Below are 22,360 nucleotides of genomic sequence, written 5' to 3'. Positions count from 1 at the left end.
AGACCATTGACTCTTTATCTACAGAATCTTCTGTCTGACCTCCTATTGAACTTAACAACGCCTTCAAAAATGACTCGTCTCTATTCAGAAGGAGACAGACAGGCATAGGTCTCAAAGTTTCTATTATCCGAAAATGGCTCTCGTGCTTTTCCTCCTTCTTCTAACTTCTATATTTCTCACAACAGAAGCTCAAATAAGAGATTCCAACATTTCTTTAGGCTCTTCTCGTTCTCCAACTAACAATTCATATTGGTTATCAGAGTCTCGCCGGTTTGCCTTTGGTTTCTATCCCTATGGCAATGGCTTCTCTGTAGGCATCTGGTATGAAAGCATTCCGCAAAAAACTGTTGTATGGACGGCAAACCGAGATGAACCACCATTCCCTGCTGATGCCACATTGCTTTTAAGCACTGATGGTAGGCTTGTTGTGCAACAGAAGCAAGGACAAGAGACCCTCATCGCGAATGCTTCCTTTGCTTCCTCAGCCTCCATGCTCGACTCTGGTAACTTTGTTCTCTTTGATTCAAGTTAGGACATCATATGGCAGACTTTTGATTCCCCAACAGACACCATTTTACCTGGTCAGCGTCTTTTGCCCGATCACAATCTGGTTTCTGATGTATCTGAAACAAATCATACAAGGGGAATGTTTCAACTCATTATGCAGAGAAATGGGAATCTGGCGCGATACCCATTAGATTCAGTGGCACAGGAAGCTGCTTACTGGAATACAAGAACATTTAATGCTGGAGATAACGTGACCTTGAATCTTGATAGCAATGGTCAGCTTTACCTTTTAAATTCTACCGCATTGGTTGTAAAAACATTACCAGGAAGGTTAGTGTCTCGGGTACACTCATCTACAGTGCAACGATTGATGCAGATGGAATATTTCGATTGTATTCACATAGTTTCAACCAATCTGGTAATTGGTCAATCGAATGGTCATCCTCTAATAATGGATGCGTTCCTACAGGCTTGTGCGGTGTGAATAGCTACTACACTCTAATGGATAGGGAACCTGTATGTCAATGCCCTCTTGGTTTTGATTTCATTGACCAGGGCCAGAAGGACTTGGGATGCCAAAAAATTACAGTACAGATGCCTGCACTAGAAAGAGTGAGCAAAGTTTTGACGTTTATGAACTAAGCAGTGTGACCTGGGAAGAGGATCCTTATGCTACTCTCCAAGAGCTATCAAAACATGATTGCAGAGAGGAATGCTTCAAAGATTGTAACTGTGAAGTTTCCTTATATGGAAGTGTAAGGCGAGTATGCAGAAAGCTGAAGCTCCCATTAAGATATGGGAGAAGAAGATTGGGAGGTAGCAGGACAACTTTTGTAAAGATAGGTACTGGGGTTAGGACAATAGTTGGAGGGAAAGGAGAGAAGAGTGAAGTGCGAATGGACATCTTCATAACTGGCATTGGATCTTTGACACTTGCATTTTTTGTTTTAGCATCCTCTGGCATTTTTATATACAGGCACCACATTCAACAGTCCAGAAGGGTTTCGGATCTGAGAGATAATAGATTTGTTGAAGAAGTCACTTTGAAATCATTCACGTACGAGGAGCTAAAAACATGCAACTAATAATTTCACGGATAATATTGGTAAAGGAGCTTTTGGGACAGTTTTCAGAGGAGTCATATCAAATGGCAAGAAAATTGTAGCTGAAGGAGAAGAGAATTCAGGAATGAAGTGACAGCAATTGGGAAAACTCATCACAAGAACCTAGTTCAATTGCTTGGTTACTGCTATGACGGAACTAATGGCTTTTGGTGTACGAGTACATGAAAAATGGCTCACTTGCAGATTTCCTCTTTGGGAGGGAAGAATTGCAATAATATTGAACATAGCCAGAGGAATTTTTTACTTGCATGAAGAGTGTGAGATCCAGATCATCCACTGCGACATCAAACCTGCAAACATACTCATGGAAGACAAAGGATACGCAAAAATTGCTGATTTTGGTTTGGCCAAGCTACTGATGCCCAACCAAAGCAAGACATATACAGGAATCAGAGGAACAAGGGGATATGTTGCCCCTGAGTGGCACCAAAACTTGCCAATAACTGTGAAAGCAGATGTATATAGCCTTGGAGCAATGTTGTTTGAGATCATTTGTTGTCGAAGGAACGTGGAAGCAGATGTTCCAGACAATGAAGCAGTACTTGTAAATTGGGTCTATGATTGTTTCAAGGCTAATGAACTGGAGAAGCTGCTGCAAGAAGATGAGGTGGAAAAAGAAAAGCTAGAGAGGGTGGTTAAGGTGGGCCTATGGTGCACCCAGGATGAACCATCATCCCGACCATCAATGAAGAAGGTTATACTGATGCTGGAAGGGACAGTAAATATGCCAGACCCTCCCTGTCCTACTTCCTTTGTTAGCTCCCCATAGGCCATACCTGAGCTCAGCTGAAAATTTTGAGATTTAAGCACTGCATGGTAGCTGCATACGTCTTCTTTCACTAATTTTTTTTGTCTTACAACTTTATTTCATTGCTTTTGGGAATTGTACATGTCTGTTACTATATATATAAATCACTCGTCATCTTTCTGAGATCATATGAGAATTTTATCCTTCCTCTGACCATTGATACGGTCTAATGAAGGCTTTTGTCCAATTAAAGATTGTGGCAAAAAAATTTGGTATAGACACATAAAAATGACTTTGAATACGCACACGAATATTTTCTAACCAAATGACAGTCAAAACCAGTTCACGTTACGTGACTTGAAATTTGAGTAATTGCTAAGATCAATAAGATAAATAACAGGTTACTTTAAAAAAAAAAGGATAAATAACAGGTTATTTCTGATAAAGCAGAATCAAACTGCACAAACTCAACTATACCTGAAGCTGAAATACTGTCACAGTTCAAGCAGGAATATTTTTATTTGTAAGGTTTGATATGTTTAAAAAAAAAGAATTTAAGTTAAAGTTATAAGGTGAGAACATTTGGAGATCTCATTAATATTTTTTGTTTTGGGGTTTTCCATTTGCTAGGTCCTCACATATTTCACCATCAATGTTTAGTTTCCTTAAAGCCTAAATGTTTGGTTTTCTTTCAGTATTTACAAGTTTGGAATACCTGATATATACCACATTTCCAAAGAGGAAAAAAGGGAAAAAAAAACAAACTTTAGTAAGGGCTAGAGAAATTCTATCAACTTATTGAATATAAGCTTTTTAAGCAATGATGTAAAAAACCAGTCTTTATGCAAAACCTAGGGGATGCAAAGTTTAACTCTCTTTAATTGTTTCTTTTTAATATTATGATATTCAAAAAATTTTAAATTCATTGATTTTTACGCATATTAACAAATATTGATAAATAAATTAGCGAATTGAACAGTGACGAAAGGGAATTAAACTCATAAATAGAAGCCTTTGTGCATAGTTTCTTGTAATTTGGGTTGTTGTATTGTTTCTAATACTTAAAACTACAAAATTTCGATTATTTTTAACAAAGAAAATCTTACTTTAAGGGCAACAAATAAAAAGAAAAGCATTGGGAAAAGAAGAAAGAAAGGAAAGTTTGCACTATGGCATTATTGTAATGATGTATTTTTTTTTTTGTAAGATATTCTCATTGAATCTTTGCATTTATAATTTGATTAAAGGTTGGTTGGGTGCTTTGTTTACATGCTACACTGTGCTTCCTTGAAACAATGAGATGCCATCAAAATGAACCAAAAACAAGCCGGTAAAGGGCGAAAGAGGTACCAAAAGGAATAGACAACTCAACTATGATTTATTCTTGTAAAGTTTGAGACATCTCTAAATCTCAGAACAGCTACAAATTATTGCAGCCGTACAAGACAAACAATGACATTACTGTCAACGTATGAGCTACTTTAAACATAAAACCAGAGCGAAAATGGTAGAGAAGAAGAGTTGGGGAAGAAGACTACTAGTATTCGATTCACCAGAAGTTTAAATGGTCAAACCCGATCACGAGAAAGAGAAAATAGCATAAACGAAAGAACACAAGCGGGTCAATATGGGAGAGATGGTGCCGCTTTCAACTACACAGTTGGTACGTTGTACTTGTTAGCCTTTTACACAGAACATGTGGGTTCTTTTCCGGAGTCACTAATAATAGTTTGTTCCATGAAATAGGTAGAAATAGAATAAAATAATTATTATATGATAATAGAATAAAATAATTATTATGTGATTTAAAATAATTAATAAAATATAATAAAAATAATTATTATGATTTATTGTAGTATTTGATTAGTAATAATAATTTAAAAAATAAAAAATAAAAAAATAAAAAACTTTTTTATACATATAATTATTTATTTTTATTTTATTTTTTAACTATTAATAATTTAACTATTAATACTTTATTTATAATTTAGCCATTAATATTTTAAAATGTTAATATTTTATTTATAGTTTCATATTATTATGCTTAAAATATTAATCATTTTAATTAATTTTCAAATTTAAAATATCAATTTTTATGATATATAATTAAAAACTTAAACTTTTTATTATAATAAGATTTATTTTTTAAAACAACAAAAATACTCTTTATATAATTTGGTAAAATTTACATCAAAAGACAACAAGAAGCAAAATTTTTCTTTTTCAATTATTTAAGTTTTATTTTCATTAAAATTTTAAAATTTCAATAATTTATTATTAAAATATTTGTATAAATTTTTATTTTTTTTCTCTATTTGCTTTTTTATTTTTTATTTATATTTTCATTAAAAATTTAATATATTAATAATTTAAAAAGGTAAACACTAGTATTTGAAAATATTAATATTATTTATAATTCAAATATTATTATGATTAAAATATTAACATATTCATAATTTTAAAATAATAATTTTTTAGAATTTATAAATAAATTTTTAATTTTTTTCTCTTTTTTCCTTTCTTCTTCTTTGCTAACCACCCATCGGAAATGTGGTTGGTGTAATAAAACATTGATCTTGGATACCATGTGGCTGGATTTGGCCACTATGACGCCAGATCGGTGCTTCTCATAATCAGATCTGACCGTGGAGTGCTAGATTCGGCCGTAGGGATCTAGTTGAAAAAAAAGTAAATCTGGTGCTTCTTGGGACCAAATCAGGCTATAGGTATCAGATCCAGTGACTCCTTGGTCATATCTTTCTGAAAAGCACGAGATTGATGCTTTTTGACCATATTCGATCGTGAAACTGTTGTCGTCACCACCATTTGTCACTACTATCATCGTCTTTGGTGATAAGTGTAAGTTAAAGAGAGAATGAAAGAGACAAAAATGTGAGAAGAAAGAGAAAAAAAAAGGAAAAATGAAAAGAAAAAGAAGTATTTATATGTCTAGGGTTGTAATATTTCATATTTATAAAGGGTATTTTAGTTTTATCAAATTTGAAAGTTATTCCCCAGTTATGGAATAGCTAATACCATGGGAAGGCTTAGGTTTAGTTAAGCATGAGTTTTAACTAATTTTGAGGAGTAGCTATTCCTTGACACCATTACCTACCAAACGAAGGAAAAAAGAAAAAATGGGAATAGAAAGGGAATAACTTAACTATTTTTTATACCAAATATGCTATAAATAGTAAAATAGACAGCATGTCGTAAATATAAACAAAGTAAAATAAACGAAGCTTAAATAGTGTCGCATGGCTTCATTTAAATGAATCAAGTGAGCTCCTGCACATGATTTCTTCTTCAACCTTTCAAACTTAAACATGCCACGAACTTGATTTTCTTCTTCTAGGTTCACCAGTTTGCATAGACAGAGATATTTCAACACACTTCCTTAATGTTTTTCTTGCAAATACCTAGCTTCAATCTCATAGACATAAACTTTTCTTTGCTCAATCTTTATGTGAAAAAATTTGCTAGTTGCTTATCTAAACAACAATGCTTCAACACAATTTCTTTAGTTTTGATAGCTTCCTGAATTGCATGTAATTTCATTTTTGTATGCTTAGTTCGTCCATGCTGTATAGGATTCTTTGCAATTGCAATTATAGATTGATTATCAAGCCACATGGCTGTCCCAAAATCCTATTTATATCCCAAGTTATTGAACATTTTCCTCAAATATAAGGCATGATTTGTAGATGAGGTAGCAACAACTTATTTGGCTTATGCTGAGGATTAAGCCATTATTTCTTGCTTCTTTGAATTCCATAAAAGAAGTACACTTCTAAGAGAAAAGCAAAGCCTGGTAATGCTTTTTGAATCATCCGAGCATTCATGTGAAACCCCATACTTTTATGTAGTGATGTGCCTAAACTTAATATGATGTTGACCAAGTGAGATGTGAATGGATTTTACTTTGATATGAGATCTAATGTTGGATGAATTTTTCCCAACCTTATTGACATGAATTTCTCCTTAAGAAATGGTTATAATGATGTGGTGTTAATGAATGAATAAATGATAAGAGTTGTGAAATCCCAAATTTTACATACAGAGGAAATTTAATAACAAGTTGAATTTTGATGAATTATATGTTGGTGATAATTATCTATGAGAATTCCTTATCATTTGATATAAATCCTTCTATATTATTGTGTTAAATTCATGAATGAATGATTGGTGAAGGAATTGTTGAAAAAGGAAGTCAATTTAACAAGTTTAAACTTAAAGGATCGATCCCTATAGATACAAGTCAATCCTATAGTAGAAAACATAAAAAATTCCAAGATTTAAGAAGCCATAGTCAATCCATTATCTCCTGTAGTTGACCCTAAGGACGATTATGTAAAAAGCTCCAAGATTTAAGAAGCCATAGGTGACCCTCTAACGCTAGTAGTCAACTATATAAAGTGTTCCACATGAGCCCTAGCCTTCATTTTACATTTTCTCAGCGTCCAACTTGTCCCTAAAACCACCAACACTCTTTTAACCTTTCAAAATAGCATTAGACAAAAATTCAACCTTTCAAATTCAAATCTAATGTAAGATTAGACATTGTTAGATATTAATCACAATTTTTTGACATAGCTTTAAAGTCTTGTAAATTTCAACTCTTCATGTTCAAATTTGAGCTAGATGTTGTTCAATTTTCTACCCACGCAAGTATACGTATCGCAAAGATATTATCATGATGACCGTCGATCTCACAGGAAATTGAATTAATTCTTACTATTAACTATTGAAATTAACACACCTTAATTTTATCTAAACAATTAAAATTAAAATTAAAACTAATCAACTAATAACTAAAACTAATCTAATATATATCCGTAAACTTAGTTTATTAACTTTTAGTGATTACCAAATCTAAGATTATGATATCTCTCAATACTTTATTTGAATATTGTCTCTTTCTCTCTCTTAATTTAATTTAATAAATTAAATTGTTAACATAGAGTCTTAAATTATTTATAAGTCTTTATCAAGTTTCTTATAACAATACCTCTATCAATTAATTTATTATATATCTATGTAAATTAAATTGAAAAAAAATTCATTAAGTTCGTATTCTAATTTTGGCTACATATGGCTTATGGTGCATGTTTACTCTATATGTAAACCAAACCACCTAATCAACTAAGTGCATTCGATCATATGCCGTTCTATTCAAAGTTTACCTAAATCACCTTCGTCAAGGTTTAACCTAAGTTTCCAATTCAATTTAATTGGTGATCAAGTAATTAGAAGTATTAAGAATAGAATAAAATAAACAACTTAAATCCATTACACATAAGTAAAAGAGAGATAAATGAATCAGATTATGTATTGAGTTCAATTATAATCTTAGATAAATGAATTAGTTCCTCATCAAGTCACACATCATCATCAATAAAATTTAAACATTAAAAAAAAAGCTAAGAAAATAACAGAATAAAACAAAGACAAAAAAAAACTCAAGAATTGTATTCTTGATCTCCAAATCTTTTTGAATCCTTCAAATTTTTCTTAGCTTCAATGACATTGTGGCTTGATCTTCGCTTTCAATTCGATGGTTCGTTTTTTTTGTAAGTCCCTCGAAAGATTATTTTTATAAGGCTTTGAAGTTAAGCTAAGTTGGGTGAAGAAAGAAGTCAATTTCAATTAGGATTTCCTCATCAGACTACGTGAGTTGTGGCCTTGACCATTTAAATAACTGAAATTGTAATTGTTTTGGGACTGGTGCAGTGCTTTAACTTCGACAAGTTTTTTGACCACCTTTTAAATCGAATTGGATAAAGTGGTAAACATAAAAGTTGTAGATGTTTCTCTTATCTTTCCAATGGTTTAAGAATCATCTCATTTAAATTTCTACAGAGAGAGTTATGATTGAAATACCAAATATGTGTAGTGAAAGTCTGCTCCTAGAAATTGCTCTTCTTCTTTTATTAAAATTCTTCCTTCATTAAACCTACAAAAGTAGAAACAAATCAATAACAACTTATCTTAATCATATTAATATCAAATTAAGTATAAAATTAATTAAGATTAGATTGACCAAGCTAAATTACTAATTTAAAATAATTTAAATAAAATTTACTAATTTTTATGCATTACCATAAAAACTAGGCTAAATTACTATCAAATTAAGTCCAAATAACTCTATATCATAGAGTTATCACTAGGGATTTGGGAGTTTTTGCTCTTCAACAAGGTTGTGGAGGTAAGAATGATAAAGACTTCATTATATATGATTTGGGTTAAATTATTGAGGATTGTTGGCTTGAAACGAAAATATGGGTTTACTTGCTTGGTTTCAAATAAATGGGTTTGTTAGAAAAATAGGAAATTTATGTTAGAAATTGTTGTGATAGGTTTTGTTGAGCTCGAATATTATAGAACGAACAAAGTTTGACAAAGTAAGACTTAGAAGCACGCTTTTGTCAAGGTGAGTGGATACATCCTAAAAAATATTTTAATAAGGTAAAGCAAAGCATGATTTATTGAATTATTTGACTTGCATCATATAAATACCATGTTTACAATATTAAATCAAATGATTTTATCCAATGTTTTCAAAGAAGTTTTAGAATTTATTTATATATGTAAATATCACTTCTATTTATTAGTTTTCAATAAGGGGGGACAAGCCATTTCAAACGTTTTACTTCAAAAACTTTAATTTTATCATAGATAAAGGATACGAAATATATGTGGATATATGGATGACAAGTGAATATAAGTTCCTACCTTTATACTTGACGATGAGTATGATGAATGAGTATTATTGAAAAAATACAATCCATGGTAAATTAGTACCCACATTGTTGGTATAGAAAAGTATAAGAAATGAATGCTTAAGTGGAGGTAGATGTTCCCATCCTTAAGCTTTTGATATGTTTTATGTGGCACGAATTTGAGCATTGAGAGACATGATCTACGAGATAGGATGTGATGTAGTACCACATACCTTATGAGATAACCTTGTTTATGAGTATGGGTTGTAGAGCAATATATGCATGATATGTTGTTGATGCATATATGTATATAAGATATTTTATACGATGATTAAAGCCCAAATATGGGGAAAATAATACCACATGAATGAAGCTCAGATGTGGGGGTAAGAATACAACATGAATAAGGCCCAAATATAGGGGAAATAATACCCCACAAATAAGGCCTAGATGTAAGGGTAAAAATATCACCTATGTTAGAGCGATACCTATACATGGTGACGCAAAATTCCACTACACGGTGGTGAAGCTCCACGTCACGATCCTAGATGTGGGGAGCTTAGATGTGGGCTAGGACCCTATAGGCATCCTTGCATTCATAATTATTGCATATACTCTTGTATTGTGATGTTTCTTGTGATTGTTTCTTATGCTTGAAGTGTTAGACTGAGTTATAGATTAAACACTAAGTTATAAAATAGTCAAGAAAGGTTATTCATTAGAATAAGTCCTAATGCATTGGTTGAGTTTATGGATTATAAAGAAAGAATGGCCACTTGAGTTTTATGGATTGAAAATGATAACTTGGAACGATGTTTACTTGAGTTATATGATCGAAAGATGATAACAAAGTGTTAAGATTGAATCCTATTTGGATAATATTGAGTACATGATCAACCCACATGCTTTATGAAAAGTTTGGAGGAAATCACCCATGGCTTAGGCTTACATGGTTAAGTAAAAACAATCTGATACAATGGGTAAGGCACAACTTCCTTGTTTTTCTTAAAGGGTTTTTCATAAATGTTCAACTTGTTCAATGAGCTATTTGTTTATGAAATGTCAATTTTACTATGAAAATGAGACTTGTTTATGACAACTCTAATTTATGAGAAATTTAAAACTCAAAAATGTTTATCTCAAGTTCATGTTTACATAAACTATTTAATTTGTGCATAACCTCTCCCCTTTGCCTTGTCCTCATCCCTATTCACTTACGAAGTCTTTGTAATTGACATATTATTTTCCTCATATATTTTTGTTGCAAATTAGTGATAGCTCATCAGCCACTTGAGTCATGGAGATGTGATCCATTTTCCTTTTTGGTAGGTGTTATATTAGCCTTTTTGAAGCCTAGAGAGTCAGGTTATGTACCGTTTGACGAGTTAGTCTTTATTTATTAATTATGTTATGACATTGTTGGGTGTTGTTCTGATGATGTAGTCATGTTATGGCATTATACTTAGCATTGATGTTACATATGCATATTTATATATGAATTGAACATGATGGCTTAAGAGCCTATGTGAGCACCATAAATGTGCATATGAATGTTATATGTAAGGATACATGGACCCATATTGGATTATGAAGTATATGATTATGAAAATGTTTATGAACACGTTGATGGTGAAATCTATAACGATGCAATTTATGCATGTGTTTGCATGATGATTAATGTTTATGTATAATGACCTTAGGCTTGCTTGGGTCTAGCAAATTATACTTGTTTAGGTTTTTATGTCGATCACAAGCCATCTAGAAAATGAGATGTGATAAAATTGATATCAGAGTAGAGTCGCCTTTTGGGTAAGGCCACCCAAGTAAGGGCTTTAGGCCTAAAATTTGGAGAAACATCATATTTTTATAATAATAATATAATTAATTATATTTAAAATATATAAAGAATAAGATAATTAATAGAATATTTATCTAGTCTGTCATGTCTAATATATATTTATTTTCTCCCACTTCCACATCCCTATTAATTCTAAACTAATTATCTCATTTTTTTATTAAAAATATATAACAATAAAAAATAATTAATAAAATGACATATTTTTTCACTTTTCTAATTATGTACTTAATAAATCTCAATTTTTTATCACTTCTAAATTCCTACAATGCTTTTAATTCTCAACTATTTCTTCTATTTCTAATCAATTAACGGTAACATGTATTTAATGATCTGCAACAATTATTTTTTTCTCATGTATTTTTTCTATTTCCAATCAACTAACCCTAAGATGTATTTAATGATTTCCAATAGTTATTTTATTTCCTATATATAAAACCAATTATCAATTTTTTCAATTTATGATATCCACTTTTGAATTTTTCTTTCCTTATTTATTTATTTTTCCTTTAACTTCAATTTTCTTTCAATAAATACACAAGAAGTCTGTTATGCTATTATCTTCATAAAGCTGTGAGTCTCATTTATGATTTGCAATAAGCATTCAACAATTAGATACTATTGTTCTAATCTTTGTAGAATTTTTTTGCTTTAATTTAGAGTTTATATTATATTATTATACTGTCTTTATTTTATGTGATAGTTAATTTATTTGACTTAGAAATTTTGATTGTTGATTTTATGTTAACCATTTAAAAAATGTAAAATAATTATAAAAGTGAAATATTTTTTATACTTCATAATAAATATTTGAATATGTTAAATCGAAAATAAGAATTTGGTTATTCAAAGCTTAACAAATATTTTTTTTAGTTTCAATAAAAAAGTCTCATTTGAATATTTTGCTTTAGACATTTGAGGTTATTCAGACGCCCTTATATTAGAGCTCTAAGTTGTAGAGTCCTAGGATCACCTTGTTACTTGTCAAGTGGAACATTGAAGTTGTGTGTAAGAATCTTATTTTGGTTTTGTGTACCCAAGCACAAATTGAAAATGGGAGACCCACATATGATTCTTTGTGAGTCTATCTATCCAAGTTAGATTTAAGTGTTATGTTTAGTATTGATACGTGTCATTTGAAATGAGTATTGTATTATGTGATTGCTATTGTTTTGTGATTATACTGCCTAGAACTTGAGCGGTCTCTAGATATGCAGTAGAGTAAGAGATTCTCGCAGATGTTATAACTAGCCTATGTACACCCACTATTAGAGTTTGTGGCATACATGATGGAGCTGGAAACTCATGTTAAATTATTTCTTATAAGGGCATCCTACATCCAAGTTGATACAACATTCAAAATTTTATCTTAAAAAAGAGTAATTGGAGTTTCTAAATTCTTTAAATTCTTTTCTTTGGTTCATAGTTCAAAATTTTGAATTAAAAATTTCATTAAATGATGTTTATAAAACACTGATACAACCAAATTGACATTGAAGCCAGTCGAATACCAGTGAAATCATTTCTTGCATTTAAAGTTTTGGGCTGAAATTGTGAACAGTTTGTCCAAGATTCTATATACCTTAAGAAAAGCCACTGGCACATATTTGTTAAAGCTATGGGCGTAGGTTCACTAATATAATGTCCCATAATTCATTAAGATTTGTTCATTTGTTAAGGTTGAGAATGGATCACAAAGGCATCATTTCCCCTTTCATCTTTCAGTTTGTCTTATTACTTTTTTTTCTTTGAGAGATAATTAATGTTTCTTACATAACACTAACACTGCTGAAATATGCATGACAAATGCCATAAGCATTAACTGTTTTCACAACCGTGCTCAACTTATTTTTTTAAAAAAATTGCTAACTGCCCTTATTTCCTATAAAAAAATACCTTTTTATTATTTTATTTAATTTTTTTGTGTATTAAATTTCAACACAATACTTTGACCCCAAAATCTAACCCCCCCAATATATACCATGTATCATTCATCATTTATTATTTTACAACTACAAATTAATATGTATTTCGCTTTTATTTTAATAATGTCCTCTTAAAATTATGCTGCTAAATGTCTCAATTGGACGCTATCTTTATAAATTTAAATAGCATTATTATATTTTTACCTACACTATATAATATTTCAGTAGCATTTCAAGTTGAGGTGTAAAAAAAAAAAAAGTGAATCAACAGATTGCCAAATGCTAAAAAAAAAAAGAAGAAGCATACTAGAAATTTTTAATTTTTCAAGCAATGAATGCGTTTTTTTAATCTTTCAATCATTTATAAAAGTAAGTGGCATATTTTTTGAGAATAAAGTATGCGGTTTCAAATGTATTCAATGATTTGTTTTGATCATAGACATGCCCAAAAATGGTTCTATCATAGTTTAAATAGCTAATTTTGCATATATGAAGTATGAACCATGAATTATTCTTTAATTGTGCAATTGGTCCGTTAAAACCTATTCATTATTCTTTTGGTATAGATTTGATTATGAGCTAAGTGTACACTGTTTCATAGATGTCACCTCTTTTCCTTAAGATTTGCACTTGAGAATCTAATTTGAAGTTTTAAGTGAAGGTCGAAATTAATGGCATTTTTTATTCTTAGTGTATTTTTAAATTTTATTATTTTCAAGAAAACATGCATGGAATTCTAGTTGTTGTTTTCGAAAAGTATAAAATTATGAATTTTGAATTTTTGTGTGTGTTAATTTACTTTAATTGACATTTTAAGAAGTGTAATCACTAATGTATGGTTTGTAACTTATAAGGTGTGAGTATAAAATTGTGTTAATTATTTTATTTATACGTGTGAGTTAATGTCAAACTAAATTAGTGACCATTGATAACCATGTTTTAATTTATATTTATAGTAAAATAAAATTAAACCAAATATTTATTATTTATATTTAATTTTTTATGACACTAATCTATCAATTTTTTTTTTTATAATTGGTAAGTAGCTAATACCTTTTTCTTTTTTGAGGCAACCTGTAGATTATTGGAGGTTTGATCAATGAAAGAGGCAGTTTTAAAGCACAATGGAGATTTTATTGGATTCCATGAAGTATAAGCTGATCGAATTCAATAAAAGGGATGGATAAATTTGCCAAAAGGAGTTGCAGGGTTTGCTTTTGTTTACCTGCACTTTTGTTGATTGATCATTTTGAAGGTATAAAAGTATAGCATTTCATAAAAAAAAATAATAATAAAAGGAGCTGAACAGCAAATCTAAACTAAAAGTTCCAAAAAGAAACTACGTCTGTTCTAAAAGGCGGTCTCTCACAACATATTTTGATTCAAAACGGAGAAATGGGAAGGAGAGGGACTAGTATTTTAATTGCCGTGGATGTGAATCTTGGCATCAATACTCTAGTTTTTGATTAACTACAAATCGACTACCTTTTGCTCGTGGGCGTTGGGCAGCCGCAGTCAAATGACCCAAGTCCTGCCATTCATTTCAGGGTTGAAAATTATTTCTGCTACTAAAGAACTACTGTTCTCTATTCAAAGATTACGACTCGAAGCAGTTAAAGCTTGACGGAAATAAGGATCAGATTATAGACTTTGAAAGATGGAGTCTTCTTTTCTAACTTCTATTTCAAGCACTAATGCAGTCAAATCACGTTTTACCGTTGTTTACATGTAGGCAACGACCTGAAAGTCTCAATTCTCCAGAATATGGTTGTTACGATTCTGTTCCTTCTTCTAAGCTCAATTTACCAGAAAATGGATGTTACGATTCTGTTTCTTCTTCTAAGTTCCATTTTGTTCACAGCAAGAGCTCAACCAAGAACCACCATCATCAGACCGGGTTCTTCTCTTTCTCCCAATAACAACTCATATTGGCTTTCCGAGTCTGGCCAGTTTGCCTTTGGTTTCTATCCATATGGTAATGGCCTCTCTGTAGGCATCTGGTTTGAAAAAATCCAGCAGAAAACAATCGTCTGGTCACAATCTAATTTCTGATGTATCCGAAACAAATCATACAAGGGGAAAGTTTCAACTCATTATGCAAAGACATGGGAATGTGGCGCAATACCCAGTAGATTCAGTGGAACAGGAACCTGCTTACTGGAGTACAGGCACATCTAATACCGGAGATAATGTGACCCTGAATCTTGATAGTAATGGTCAGATTTACCTTCTGAATTCTATCGCATTGGTTGTGAAAAACATTATCGAGTAGGTTAAGTGTTTCAGGTAATCTTATCTACCGTGCAACAATTGATGCAGATGGAATATTTCGATTGTATTCACATAGTTTCAACCAATCTGGTAATTGGTCAATCGAATGGTCATCCTCTAATAATAGATGCAATCCTAAAGGCTTGCGCGGTGTGAATAGCTACTGCACTTTAATGGATAGGGAACCTGTATGTCAATGTCCTCGTGGTTCTGATTTCATTGACCAGGGCCAGGAGGACCTGGGATGTCAAAAAAATTACAGTGCAGATGCCTGCACTAGAAAGAGTGAACATAGCTTTGATGTTTATGAACTGAGCAGTGTGACCTGGGAAGAGGATCCTTAGCTACTCTCCAAGAGCTATCAAAACATGATTGCAGAGAGGAATGCTTCAGAGATTGTAACTGTGAAGTTGCCTTCTATGGAAGTGTAAGGCAAGTATGCAAAAAGCTGAAGCTCCCGTTAAGATATGGGAGAAGACGATTGGGAGGTAGCATGACAACTTTTGTAAAGATCGGTACTGGGGTTAGGACAATAGTTGGAGGGAAAGGAAAGAAGCGTAGAGTGCGAATGGACATCTTCATTACTGGCATTGGATCTTTGATGCTTGCATTTTCTGTTTTAGCAGCTTCTGGCATTCTTATATACAGGCACTGCATTCAAGAGTCCAGAAGGATTTCGGATCAGAGAGATAGTACATTTGTTGAACAAGTCACTTTGAAATCATTCACATACGAGGAGCTAAAACATGCAACTAATAATTTCACGGATAATTGTGAAAAAAAATCAAAGGATTTATGAACTTAATGAGTTAACTCATTAAACAAAAACAGTGAGTTAATGAAAGCCAACATATGTGAGATTGCAGAAGAATTGCATGAAGTCATACAAAGCCACACACTTTCCATTAAGTAAAAAATATTTATATAAGTACAAGAGAGACAACTATAAAAACTGACACTTTTCAAGCATAGTACTTAGTGACCTATAAGGCCATTAGAAACTACCTCACTAAAAGACAAAACATAAACTGCAAAAATTGAATAAAACTGACATATCACAATATTAAAATAGTAACTGCATAAATTAAAAAAATTATGTGGCCAAGGCACGTGAAAGTGGTCTTCTTCATTTTGAATGTTCTCAAGCTCGACTTGCACCAAAGCTGTCTGGTTCTTCATGTTAAGTATCATTCTTCAACACACCTCTTTGAGGCTTAACTTGAAGAACTCCCAATCTTTCTCGAAATAGCTCGAATTTTTCTTTTCCCAAGCTTTTAGTGACAACAATGCTTGAGATATATATCCCCATTTTTGACAGCATCACGTATAGCATGGTATTTCACTCGTATATGCTTTGTTCTTCCATGATGAGCCGAGTTTTTAGCCATTGTTATATCTGACTGGTTGTCAACAAACAGTGTAGTGGCTCCTTGTTGATTGAAACCCAAGTTTTCAAGGATTTTTCTCAACCATAAAATTTGATTTGTAGCAGATGTAGCTGATATATGTTCAGCCTCAGCAGAGGATTGGGCCACTACCTCTTGCTTTCTTTAGCTCCAATAGAACACTGCACTTCCAAATGAAACACAAAAACCACTTGTACTTCGAGAGTCCTCTAAACTACCTGCCCAATAACTATCACAATGTCCAAGCAACTCATAGCTTTCATTTTTGCAAAACTTAAGTCCAAAGTTTGTTGTTCCCTTCAAGTATCCTAGCATACGCTTGGTTGTAGAGTAGTGTATGGTTGATGGATCTTGCATAAATTTGGACAAAACACTGGTGCCAAACATGATATTTGGTCTTGAAGCGGTGAGGTACAATAAACAGCCAACTAAGCTCTTGTAAGTTGTGCAACAGGCTTTAGAAGCTCCATCTTCCTTACATAGTTTAACTCTTGATGCTAAAGGAGTGGCCACCAGTTTACAATCTTTCACGTGAAACCTTTTAAGTAGCTCCCTTGAATACTTGCTTTGATGAATGAAAATGTAGTCTGGTCCTTGTATAAATTCTAAGTTAAAAAAATATGTCATTTTGCCAAGGCTAGACATTTCAAACTCAGCCATCATCTGTTTCTTGAACTTGTTGAGTTGAGCATTATCTGGCCCTGTAATAAACAATCATCCACATAAAGTGATATGATTAATTGCACAATTGAATTTGAACTTCTAACATATAAAGTGGGTTCATTCATGCTCTTTGTAAATCCTTGTGCAATCCAAAAATTGTCTATGCGTTCATACCAAGCCCAAGGAGCCTGCTTAAGGCCATATAAAGCCTTAATAAGTTTACAAACCTTGCTTTCTAATCCCACTTCAACGAACCCTTCTGACTGTTCAATATATATCACTTCTGAAAGTCTTCCATTGAGAAAGGCAGACTTCATGTCTAGATGCCATATACCCCAATTTTCTTTAACAACCAAGGCTACTAACAATCGTATGGTGTCGTGTCGAGCGATCGGAGCAAACGTCTCCATATAATTGATTCCATACACTTGGGAATATCTTGTCATCACAAGCTTTGCCTTATATTTATTTACTGAGCCATCTGAATTTAATTTGGTTTTATAAACCCACTTTACACCAATAACACTTTGAGCTTCTGACCGATCCACTAAAATCCATGTCTTATTTTTTTTGATCATTTCCATTTCTACGTGCATGGGTTGCACCCATTTTTCATCTTTTGCTGCTTCATGGTATGTGTTTGGCTCAACAATGGCTATGTTGCAACGTTCATAAATCTCCTGCAAGCTCCTTGGACCTCTTATAGCTAAGCTTTCATCTTCTAAGTCTTCCAAGTCTTCTGTCTGCACTTTTTCACTTGAAAAAACATCACCAACCAAATTAGGATTCCATGATCGTTCAACATCACTCTTGTCCTAACTCCACTTGAGTCTCTCATCAAATCTAATGTCCCAACTAACAAAAATTTTCTTGGTCTCAATATTGTACAGCCGATATCCTTTAAACACTTCACCGAATCCCAAGTGAATTGCAATCTGTGATTTTAGATCAAGTTTGCTTCTATTCTCATCAGGTATCTTAGCATAACACACACATCCAAATACTTTCAAACAGGCAACAGAAGGCTTCAACCCGTGCCAGGCTTCATAGGGGCTTTGAGAAGTCAATGCTTTTGTAGGCAAGATATTAAGCAAATACACTGATGCATTTGTTGCCTCTGCCCAAAAACTTTTAGGCAAACCTTTTTCATACAATAAGCATCTGACCATTTCAATAAGAGTTCTGTTTTTTCTTTCACAGACTCCATTTTGTTGGTGGCTGTATGTTACGGTTAGTTGATGTTTCATTCCATTTCTGGCTTAGAAATCTTAAAACTCATCTGATGTAAACTCTGCTCCATTGTCGGTTCTAAGAATTTTTAAAAAGCAATCGGATTCCTTCTCCACTAAAGGTTTGAATTTGACAAATTTACCATAGACCTCAAATTTCCTTTTAAGAAAAAAGATCCACTTATACTTGGTGAAGTCATCAATAAAAAGCAAGTAATACAAATTGCGATTAAGTGAAGCTACCTTCATTGGACCTCCCACATTAGAATGAACTAGCTGTAGTTTGTTGCTAGTTTTTGAGTTGCTAATTTTTGGAAAAGGAGTTCTACTTTGCTTCCCCAATTGACAAGCTTCACATATTTTATCTGGTTGACTAACCTTTGGAAGACCATCAACAATATTTGTTGAGTACATCTGCATGAGTGAACCATAGTTCACATGGCCAAGTCTCTTGTGCTAGAGTTCATTGTCAGAAGCTATGCATTGATATGCTTTATGATCCATCTTTTTGAAGTTGATAGGGAAACATTTGTTTCTCATACCCACGGTTAAGATTTCCTTCCCTCTTAGATCAAATATTATGCAAGATCTGTCTTTGAACCATATGGCATAGTCATCTTCTAATAACTGACCAACACTAAGTAGATTATGACTCACATCTGGTGAAAAGAAAACGTTAGAGATTGTTTTCATACCTGTTGGTGTATAAACTCCTACCTTTCTTATTCCAAAAATCTTTAAGTATTTTCCATTTCCAATCTCCATTTGAGTCTTGAAGTTTCTATTCAAGGTAAGAAAAGTTTCATCATTCCCAGTGACATGGTTTAGCAGCCACTATCAATCAACCAGGTATCCCTTTTCTTCTGAATGTCAAGATTCCTAACCATGAATAAAACTTCTTTTTCAATCTCTTTTTCTTCAACAGCAGCAGCTTTCTCGTCAGACTTGTTCCATTTTGCTTTGTAGACTTTCTCAATGTGCCCCATCTGATTACACGACCTACACCTCACATTTGGTCGAAACCAGTAGAACCTCTCAAAATGGTTATTCTTTTTACAATATAAGCAAGGTGGAAAAATACCTTTTTGTTTCCCTTACTTTCCATCATTGGGTCTTCTATCCCGATTCCTCTTCCCCTGGTCTTGTTTCTTACTACTGGAGTTCTTGTCTTTGTTTCTGACCATAAAAGCCCTTTCTACATTATCTTCATGTCTTATTGCCATTCTTTGCTCTTGGGCCTGTAGGGCGTTTACCAGCTTGGTCACAGTAAGCTGTGACAAATCCTTGAAGTCTTCCAAAGAGGAAATCTTGGCTTCAAATTTCTCTGGAAGGCTCACAAGAACCTTGTTGACTATCCTTCGATCAATCATGTCTTCTCTGAACAGCCTTAACTGGTTCACTAGCTTCATGATTTTTTCAAAATACTCCTTGATGCTTTCATCTTCTTTTATTCTTAGGATTTCAAACTCTCTGTGTAGATTTAAAGCCTACATTTGTCGAGTCTTCTCACTACCATGGAACTCTTCTTTCAAACGATCCCAAGGCTCCTTTGGATTTTTGAAAGTCATGATCTTGGTGAAGATTGAATCAGACACTGCAGAGTGAATGCAAGATAGTACTTTATATCTCTTTGCAACTTATTCATTGTGTTGTTTAATCTGAGCAATTGTTTGGTTCGCATGTCTCATAATTGGAGTGTCACCTTCACCTCCACAAGTTCCTATAAATCAAAGGCACAAAGATATACCTCCATTTTCACAGCTTATATCACGTAGTTGTCACCTGAGAAAGTTAGAGGTGCTGCTGCGCTGAAACTTCCTAAAGCCATAGCAACTAATTTTTTTTGAGTAATTTCACAGAAAGGGTCCCTTAAGATCCTTAGTGCTCTGATACCATGTGAAAGCAAATCAAAAAGTTTATGAACTCAGTGAGTTAACTTATTAAACAAAAACAGTGAGTTAATGAAAGCTAACACTCGTGAGATTAGAGAAGAATTGCATGAAGCCATGCAAAGCCACACACTTTCCATTAAGTAAAAAATATTTATATAAGTACAAAAGAGACAGCTATAAAAACTGACACTTTTTAGGCTTAGTACTTAGTAGCCTACAAGGCCATTAGAAATTACCCCACTAAAAAACAAAACACAAACTGCAAAAACTGAATAAAACTGGCACACCATAATATTAAAATAGTAACTGCATAAATTAAAAGAATCACGTGGCCAAGGCACGTGAAAGTGGTCTTCTTCATTTTGAATGTTCTCAGGCTCGACTTGCACCAAATTTGTCTGGTTCTTCATGTTAAGTATCATTCTTCAACAATAATATTGGAAGAGGATCTTGTGGGGCAGTTATTAAGGGGGTCATATGTAAATGCAGTAGAATTATAGCCATTAAGAGACAAGAAAAAGTGGTGGCTGAAGGGGAGAGAGTATTCATGAATGAAATGAAAACAATTGGGAAAACCCGTCATAAAAATTTAGTTCAATTGCTTGGTTACTGCCATGAAGGATCCAATATGCTTCTAGTATATGAGTACATGAGCAATAGGTCACTTGCAGATTTCTTGTTTAAGTTAAGATTAAAGACAGATTGGGATGAAATAATTGCTATAACACTGAACATCGCTAGAGGAATTCTCTACTTACACCAAGATTGCGAAACTCAGATCATCCACTGCGACATCAAACGTGAAAAGATACTCATGGATGAGAAAGAATGTGCAAAAATTGTAGATTTTGGTTTGGCCAAGCTATTGATGTCCAACCAAACCAAAACTTCTACACGAATTAAAAGAACAAGGGGGTACATTGCCCTTGAATGGTGGTACCAAAACTCACCCATAACTGTGAAGGCAAATGTGTATAGCTTTGGAATAATGTCTTGAGATCATTTGTTGCCGAAGGAGTTTAGACATGAATGCCCTAGAGGATGAAGTAGTTCTCTATGATTGTTTCATCAGCAAAGAATTAGAAAAGCTGGTAAAGAATGAAGAAGTCAAAAAGAATATGCTAGAGAAGATGGTTAAGGTGGGATTATGGTGCATCCAGGATGATCCATCAGTGAGACCATCGATGAATAAGGTTATCCTAATGCTAGAACGGACAGTAGACGTACCAGCCCCTCCTTGTCGTTCGAGTTCCTTTATTGGTTCTGTTAGAAGTTCCTCCACGAGTTCCTCGTAGAGCTTTTATGTTAAATCTATGGTGCCATGCGCACATACCAGGTTAACAGCATTTGCTAAAGATCATCATATGAAAATGATCAGGTGTTAAATTATTTCTTATGAAGACATTTCCCCCCAAATACACTAGGCCTGCATATATTAACAAGTGGCAATTATCATTTAGCCAAGTATATATTTTACGTCCAGTTTGATACAACATTGAAAATTTTATCTTAAAAAAAAAGTAATCGGAGTTTCTGAATTCTTTAAATTTTCTTGTTTGGTTTTAAGTAGTGTAAAATTTTAAGTTAAAAATTTCATTAGATGATATTTATATCACCGATCCAACCAAATTGGCATTGGAACTAGCCGAATACTGGTGAAAACATTTCTTGCATTTAAAGTTTTGGGCTAAAATTTTGAACAATTTCTCCAAGAAAAGCAACTGGCACATATATTTGTTACTTTGCTTTTTTTTTTTTTTAATTTGCAAATGAAATTTTGGAATGTACACATTTAATCAAACACTTAAGAAAAAGGTGCTATTCCTACAACAAAATTAATTTTTTTAAAATTTGGCTGAATATGAAAGAAAAAGTATTTATATTATACCAACTGTAAATACCTCTATATGTGTAGCACGGATAGTGTCCTAATTATATAATATCACAAGCTACATGACCCAACGCATGAGCCTAGTATCTTATGGATTTCTTCCTATTATTGTCAAGCATGCAAATTAAAA

The 22,360-nt window shown here is 32.9% G+C and overlaps 1 protein-coding gene and 1 pseudogene across 1 annotated transcript; both read left to right on the top strand.

The window, feature by feature from the left end:
• The first annotated feature begins 116 nt into the window (after positions 1-116).
• LOC110417336 (G-type lectin S-receptor-like serine/threonine-protein kinase LECRK3) lies at positions 117-2,400 on the top strand (annotated as a pseudogene).
• A 12,172-nt stretch (positions 2,401-14,572) lies between these two features.
• LOC110416415 (G-type lectin S-receptor-like serine/threonine-protein kinase LECRK3) lies at positions 14,573-21,634 on the top strand. Its single transcript, XM_021428412.2, is given in 6 exon segments — positions 14,573-14,775; positions 14,895-15,141; positions 15,143-15,485; positions 15,488-15,922; positions 20,756-21,329; positions 21,331-21,634. Coding segments are annotated over 6 exon segments (2,106 nt in total).
• Positions 21,635-22,360: the final 726 nt, after the last annotated feature.

The sequence above is a fragment of the Theobroma umbraticum genome, unplaced genomic scaffold, assembly GCF_002168275.2.
Source record: "Theobroma umbraticum cultivar Fairchild unplaced genomic scaffold, ASM216827v3 scaffold_51.0, whole genome shotgun sequence".
NCBI classification, from domain to species: domain Eukaryota; kingdom Viridiplantae; phylum Streptophyta; class Magnoliopsida; order Malvales; family Malvaceae; genus Theobroma; species Theobroma umbraticum.
This window is presented reverse-complemented; position numbering and strand designations above follow the sequence as displayed.